At 42.6% G+C, this 7,653-nt stretch overlaps 2 protein-coding genes across 2 annotated transcripts in view; one reads left to right on the top strand and one right to left on the bottom strand.

The window, feature by feature from the left end:
* Positions 1-2,021, top strand: part of mmgt1 (membrane magnesium transporter 1) — a 3,884-nt gene extending 1,863 nt beyond the window's left edge. The window contains exon 4 of the mRNA XM_034883640.1: positions 1,177-2,021. Coding sequence (XP_034739531.1) covers positions 1,177-1,333 — 157 coding nt within the window. The 3' untranslated portion in view covers positions 1,334-2,021. The remainder of the gene's footprint in view (positions 1-1,176) is intronic.
* A 1,216-nt stretch (positions 2,022-3,237) lies between these two features.
* Positions 3,238-7,653, bottom strand: part of ints6l (integrator complex subunit 6 like) — a 15,542-nt gene continuing 11,126 nt past the window's right edge. The window contains exons 14-18 of the mRNA XM_034883638.1: positions 6,956-7,098; positions 6,590-6,821; positions 5,578-5,958; positions 4,751-4,844; positions 3,238-4,494 (exon numbers count right to left, since the gene is read on the bottom strand). Coding sequence (XP_034739529.1) covers positions 4,395-4,494; positions 4,751-4,844; positions 5,578-5,958; positions 6,590-6,821; positions 6,956-7,098 — 950 coding nt within the window. The 3' untranslated portion in view covers positions 3,238-4,394. The remainder of the gene's footprint in view (positions 4,495-4,750; positions 4,845-5,577; positions 5,959-6,589; positions 6,822-6,955; positions 7,099-7,653) is intronic.

Below are 7,653 nucleotides of genomic sequence, written 5' to 3' on the forward strand. Positions count from 1 at the left end.
AGTTCTGAAGGCAAAAGGGGGTCCAACCCGTTACTAGCATGGGGTACCTAATAAAGTGGCCGGTGAGTGTATATCCAGTAATGAAAGTCGCTCGTCACCAAGCGTGCATTTGAAAATCTCACTGCACACAATTGGATAACACTACGACCAATCACAACACACGGGGTGACGCGTCCAGAGCCCCGTACGCTTAGCTACCAGCGGAGCTAACTGGTAGATTAGACTGTCATCTGTGTAGTTGGCCTCTGGCCCCGCCTACATCAGATACACCAATGTGATTAGTGCAGCTGGCCGTTGGCCCCGCCTACATCAGATACACTGATGAGATTAGTGCAGCTGGCCTCTGGCCCCGCCTACATCAGATACACCAATGTGATTAGTGCAGCTGGCCTCTGGCCCCGCCTACATCAGATACACCAATGTGATTAGTGCAGCTGGCCTCTGGCCCCGCCTACATCAGATACACCAATGTGATTGGTGCAGCTTGGCTACCAGGGCATAGGTAATGAGCAGCATTACTCGATGCCAGAGGAACTCGCTGAGCAAATTCAAATTGTGCTCAAGCGAGAACTCTGGATCTCCAGGGTATGAAATATCAGGAATTAGTGATGAATCACATTTCCCAGAGTCTCGGGTTAAGTTTTCAAATGACTTGCCTCGTCCAACTAATGGTCCAAAGACATTCAAGATACGATAATACCCAACGAAGGAAAGCAGCATATTTTCATACTTGAGAAGCTTGAACAGTTTTGCTTTAGTGTCATAAGCGATTAATCAAAGTGTTTTAGCATATCTACAATATATTGCTGATGTTCTGTCTAAAACAGTGCTTAATTATTTATGTTAGTGCAAGTGCCTGAACTTTGAACTATTGCATGCCACAGACTCCTTGCTTTTTCACATCATAAGTTTCCAACACAAGCATGGGTGGGGAAAGTGCCTCACTTTTCTGTGGATGTGATTACAAGGTGATCATGGCAGGGTTTTGATTCCTAAAGATTTTATGTCTTTGCTCACTGCTCTAAATGAGTTTTTTTTTACATTGTATCACAGTGGGCAGAGACATGTGAATCCCATAGATATAAATACGGAGGAGTCCCATGTGACATCAACATTCAATGCCAAGCAATAGACTATTTGTACATAACTTTGTATACTTTTCTTTTCCTCCCCCAGAACATTTGATACACTGAGGAACCACCCATCCTTTTACCTTTTCAATCACCGGGGTCGGGTTCTATTCCGCTCGCCCGAGGAGGAACCCTCCTCTGTACGCAACCAGCAAGCTATCCCCAACCCCATCCGGCTACGCAAGCTGGAGCATTTGCACTGAGACTGGCCTTTCTTGCCTGTAACATCATCAATGTCACATAAGATTTGTTTTTTTGTTAGACCGAGGAGGCAAAGTGAGAATTCACCTTCCTCTACTTTAATTTGTATTTGTACATACACTAACATGCTGTCCAAACATGCCTCACTGTCCATAAAAGTGGTCACCACCATATCCACACTGACTGTGCCAACCCTTCAATTTTTCGAGCCGATTTGTTTGTATATTTCTGCTTTGGAGTCTTACGATACAGCGGCATCTGCCCCTTTTGTCCCCTCCCAACTCAGTTGGGACATTGCTGTCCTTTGTATGTCCTTTGTATGGGGGCATTGAAATGCCTGATTATGTTACTGTTTCATTTCAACCACAAAGCAGTCTTCAGCAACTGCCTGGGCAACATTTTATGACTTGAAATGAGTTTTGTTGTATGAGCCGAGGACATTTTTCTTAGATGGTTTCCTGGAAGCATGAAGGCTAATCTGTAACTTCCTGTATGCATTAAAGAGATTTGCTTTATGCCACAGGAAATCAACTCAAGGTGAGACGTGAGAGCTGAAAACGTTCCACTGATACTGTGAACACTGAGGCGAAATAGAGAGTTATGGTACATTCATTGGGGTGGTTTGTTTTTCCTTCATTTTACATTTTGTTAACAGATGTTTTTAATTTAATAAAAGGCATACTAATTTTACAAGGTGTCTGAATTATTGTCTTCCTTACATCTCATATTCAGAGACTAGAATATGGCTTTTGTTAGACAAAAGGGATCAAATCTGCACACTGTAGGGGCAGTTAAAAGATGAAAAATGGGAAGGCGACAGTATTATGCTGTCCTGTTCTCCTGCTTAATTGGTGACAAATGCTAATAGTATCAAGTCTGTACGAGAGGAAGTTCTTAGCGTAATAATGACAACGCAGAGACGTGCCTGTGACCTTGTAGTTGGACTGCTGCATTACAAAATATTTTACCTGATCAGTTGTCCATGTTGGCCTCTAGGTGGCAGTGGAAGCCGAGCTTTCGGTCTGATTTGTTAAGGAAGCTGCACCAAACCAAGAAGTTCATCTCTGCAGCACAGTGTTTATGTCCATCTCTCCTCACACTTAGTGAGGGTAGTTCAGATAAAAAAAGCTGTTTCTGTTAGATGGATTCATCTGATGATATACATCTAAAAACAGTGCCTTCGTTTAAGGGAATTTTCTAGATTTATACTATTGTTGAAATGTTGTGGAAACCTTTTCTTTTTGTTGTTGGAATAGTCCCCCAATCAGTACCCATCTAAGGGTCCCGAGATGATTGACAAGATAGAAATGTGGGGAGGGGATTCTGTCACGCAAAATGTACATTTTGCTATTTTTTTTGTCATTTATTATTGAGAAATTTCAAAATAATTTGATTCTTCCTCTCAATTGATTCAGATAAAATGTAGACAAAAGGCCCCCCTTTGGTTGGACTGGTCAGGGACAGTCCTGAAGGACAAGCCCAATAGGTTGGAGGGAGGCTACTGCAGTTAAAATCTTAATAACTTTCTGTGATATTGGCTGAAACTGACCCCATATTCGAGACATCCATCCGCCCTCGTGGGAGGAGGGGCTTAGGAGACTGTTTAGGCTTTAGCAGAAGGGGGGGGAGGGACTGAGGAATTATTGGTGATCTATTTATTTGGCTAAATTGTAAAACACCTGAGAACATGTTCATTCCACTTCTGAATCAGACACTTTGTCATTATGCAAAAATGCAATTATTGTGGCATATGCTCGTAGACATATCTTCTAGCTAAAGAAAAATACACACGACAGGAGATACCTTTCTAACTGGTTTATTTTTTGTTTTGTAAAAAAAATTGTTTCATAAAAACTTTCCATTTTATATATGTATTTAACAGTTTACAAAATTGGCTTTAAACATGTTATTCAAAATATTTCTTATACTCTGAAATAAACAAATTCACAAAAATAATCTATATTCCTTATGAACATTAAAAAGTAGTGTACATCTGTCATAAAAACAAGGAAAACAAAGGAGGCGCGCTAGCTCGGGTTCATGTAAAAAGCAGCAGAGGGCAGATTACCAGCTGTTAAAATCTGACTGATTTAGCCTGGACCGATGCATTTCAGTTCCTCTGAATAAAGTTGGAATCCTGGGAATCAATGGAGTGTTTGTGAAGGAAGGATTTGCAGACTGAAATGCTAATCAGAGTCGGGTGATATGACAAAATATACCATATATCAGGGATTTTATCAAAAATGTCCACCTGTTGTTCATCTTTGTCAATCGACTTTTCAGAAAATTGACGATATATCACAACGTATATTGCTACTGCCACATTAAAGCACATCCACGCTCCAAGATGTTGGCCATGTCGCCGATCCCTAGTGCTAATTGGTATCAGCTGATATGGTGAGACAAGAATTAGATAACAGTATCAGTTTGGTGAAAAACAAACAAAAAAACATCAGTGCATCCTTTCGGCAGATATAATATAATATGAGGTGGACCTGGGTGGAACAGATTTTCCCTGTTAGCCATACATTTACATGAATGCACAATATTTTACTTTTCAAAAATGGTTGCAGTCTCCCAAACACTTTTCAGACCAGCTGAAGAAAGGTCGATTTTTAAAGAATAACAATAAGAGGAATGTAACTGTCCATCCCTTGCTCTGAGGATTTGACAGCTTACCGTGTATCTCTCTAACTTTGTGTACGTGCTTGTGTGTGTGTGTGTGTGTGTGTGTGTGTGTGTGTGTGTGTGTCTCTCGATACAGACAAAAGCCGTATGGATGTTTAAGGCATCTGTCAATATAAAGAGGATTATACTTAAAGTCTCTTTGCTCATCCTCAGCAGATCCGTCCTCCAGTTTTACCCCTTAGTGTCCCACCTAACAGGGTGTGATGTAACAGCACAGGGACAGTGGGAGAACCTGGTATCAGTGCACTTGTCCTTTCCCCCGTCCAGTTCCTCCATTGGTCTTTTTGACAATAATCAACAAGGACGTCTCTTTTATGGTGGGGAATCCCACGCCCAACAAAACGGGAGCTTCATTCCCTTTTAATAACAAAGTCACTAACTGTCATGATCGTTAAGAAGCTGCGTGGATGTCCCTTGCTTCTCCAACTCAGCCAGGGACGTCTCCAGCTGCTGGATCAGTACCCGCTTCTTGAACCTGCCAGAGGGGCATAGGACGTTAGAAAGAAGCAGGAGCTAAAGGGAGCAAGTGCCCCAAACCAAACCAGGGGAGATTCATGCATGTAAACCTGCTTTAAGGACACTAAATCTGCAATATGCTGTGACTACAGGGACTCGTCTTAACACTAGAACTGCCAAGGGGACATTTTTAAATGCATGAAAATGGGCTATTGTGATGTTTTAACCACTTCACTTAACCCCATACTAGTCTGAAATGAGTCATTGTTTCTTACCTGATGGCTTCTTTGATAGCATGTTGGATGAAGTACCTTTGGACATCTACTGATCCTTTAACCTGCTGCAGTAGACAGAGTATTGCCTCATAGTCTAAGAAAAAAACAAAAAACAGACAGTTACAAACTAGTCTATATCCACGACGTTCCACTTTTGGGATTGGTCCTGTGCTGCAGGAAATACCGATGGATGTCCCTCTTTTTGGACGGATGTCCGTCCCCTTCCTCTCTCTCTGTGTTGGCGTTCTAACCTCCGGCTGATTTCTGATTTCCGGCTGGTTACCTGGTCCTCAGGTCTCTGCATGGTAAATCCAGACAGCTGGCTAGACTATCTGTCCAATCTGAGGACTATGGTTACCTGGTCCTCAGATCTCTGCAGGGTAAATCCAGACAGCTAGCTAGACTATCTGTCCAATCTGAGGACTATGGTTACCTGGTCCTCAGATCTCTGCAGGGTAAATCCAGACGGCTAGCTAGACTATCTGTCCAATCGGAGGACTATGGTTACCTGGTCCTCAGATCTCTGCAGGGTAAATCCAGACGGCTGTCCAATCTGAGTTTTCTGTTGATGACTAAAACTACTTCTGAAAGTACACATGTTCCACCAAAACCAGTTCCTTCCTGAGACTTTTTTGCAGCGGCACCGTCATCGGGCCCGGGGCTTAGCGCCGCCCATGAGAATGGTAATTGCTTTAAAGAAATGCCGATACACCAGAGCATGTTTTTCCTCCCATCCCAGAATGCTGTGTAGACTAGCCAGACACCTACATCATCCCCTTAGAATAGCAATGAATGTAATGTGATATGCTGCACTGGCTCATACTCACTTCGGCCAGGTTTGCGGACCTCCTTGACGATCTGGCTCTTCAGCTCTGCCTGGCTGCCATCCAGGGGGGCTATGACTATAGTCTCCAACACGGGTGGCTCAGCCTCCGTATCGTCTAGCTGGCTCTGTGGACTCAGTCGGTCGCAGTTGTGTTTCTCCTCCAGCGGCTGCTCATCTAGACTATCCTCCACTAGTCTCTCCTCCATCACGTCCATGTCCTCCCCCTGATCTGCTGCTGCCGGCCCGGCCTTCTCCTCCAGGCTCAGTGGGGACGGGCTCTCTCCTTCAGTGTCCATCTCGGCGGGCCAGACCTCCCCCGACTCAGGCTCAAAAACCCCGTCACCGTTACTCTCAGTGACCCCCACGTTGTTGTCGTCCACTCCTGTGGGGGACAACAAAATGACAAATATAACCCTTGTGTTGTCTTCCCATCAAAATTGAACATCGTCACTTTTGTTGATGCTTTTTATTGTTTTTTGTTGTTTTTTCTTACGTTTTTTTTCTCCCTTTTTTCAACACTTCTGACGCTTTTTTCAATGTTCAACACTACGTAACACTAACTTATTAACTTTACATTATTTTTGGAATTTATGGTCAACAAACCTCATTTATTGGAAATAATACCTAATGTTTGAGTTAGAAAAGCAGAAATTAGGAATTAGTTTGAGTAAAATCAAAGGAAATGTGTTGATGGATAATCACAGACTGGAATATGTCAACTTTTACTCAATACTATTTCAAAAACACTTCAATTTTTTCTCCAAATGCTATTAAATTGAATGAGACGTCCCAAAATTAATGAAAGTAGAGATTTGTACTTGCCAAAGAGCGTTTTGTGGAATCAATCATGTTATTTTGGGGAATTAAAAAGAACACTGATATAGGACAACGGGTCAATTTGACCCGAGGACAACATGAGGACAACATGATGACAACATGAGGACAACATGAGGGTTAATGCCATTTGTGCATAATCACTGCACATACAAAATAACTCCTCATCATCATCTTACCTTTGTGCTGTGGGATGGGTTTGAGGAGGTTTTGCTGGCTTTGAACTGCTACCGGACTCTTTCCCGCCACCACGTGGTTGGTGCTCGCTGGTGGAGTCTGTGGCCGCCGCAGTAACGGGGACATGCTCCGCCTTCGCTTCACAGTGGTACTCGAGTTGGAATCGCTGGAATTTCCTCTTTTCTTACTTTGAGGGCCCGCGACAAACTCATCCGCCTCATCGATCATCATCCCCTGAGATACAAATACGGGCAAAATAAAACGGTAAAGAATTCAAGGACTAAATGTTAAATGAAGATATCTTTTAAAAGCCACATGTGCATAGTAGGTAGTAGTAAGTGCAGTATTTTGTGTTGATGTATTTTTACCTTCTTATCCTGCTTGAAAGGATTCCCAAATGTGTGCAGGCGTTTAGGTTGGTCGGGGTCAATCTCTCTCAAAGGGGACGGCATCATTTTTAGGTACTCCTGATAGTTTCCCATCTGAGCCACTGGGATACTGTGCAGATAGTCTGACAACCACAGGAAATCTTATTAGCTCAACAAAGTACTGCAATAATTACACAGGATTTCCTATCAAGTCCAAGTGCTTTTACATACTGGTATTTTTTTTAAATGTGATTTGGGTTGTTGTATCAGTCATATTGATATAATTAACTGGCTCCTGCCAACTGTACAAGTCTCAATGCAGCCTTTGGACAAATCATTGACATTTTTTGTTTTAAAGATATTCTTTGGGACTGTTATCCTTTATGTAGTAGCAAAGCTGAAGATTGACCAGAAAAAGGGCTGACCTGCAGCAAATAGCCGCAGATCGGAGTCGAACCGGGGCCAGGTACTACATTACATACATGTATATATGTATATTAGTGCTGTCAGTTAAAGGCTTATTAACGGCGTCACTTTTTTTATGGCGAGATTGACGTTTTGTCCTTTTTGGCTTAGCAAACATTGTGTTTTTTTCACATGCTGTTGCAACAACTAGTGACGGTAGAAAAACTACAACACCCATCGGATCTAGCTAGACCGGAAACATAACAAGCACGCCGCACACACTTCATTTGGGC

This window comes from Etheostoma cragini, chromosome 10 (assembly GCF_013103735.1).
Source record: "Etheostoma cragini isolate CJK2018 chromosome 10, CSU_Ecrag_1.0, whole genome shotgun sequence".
Taxonomy (NCBI): Eukaryota; Metazoa; Chordata; class Actinopteri; order Perciformes; family Percidae; genus Etheostoma; species Etheostoma cragini.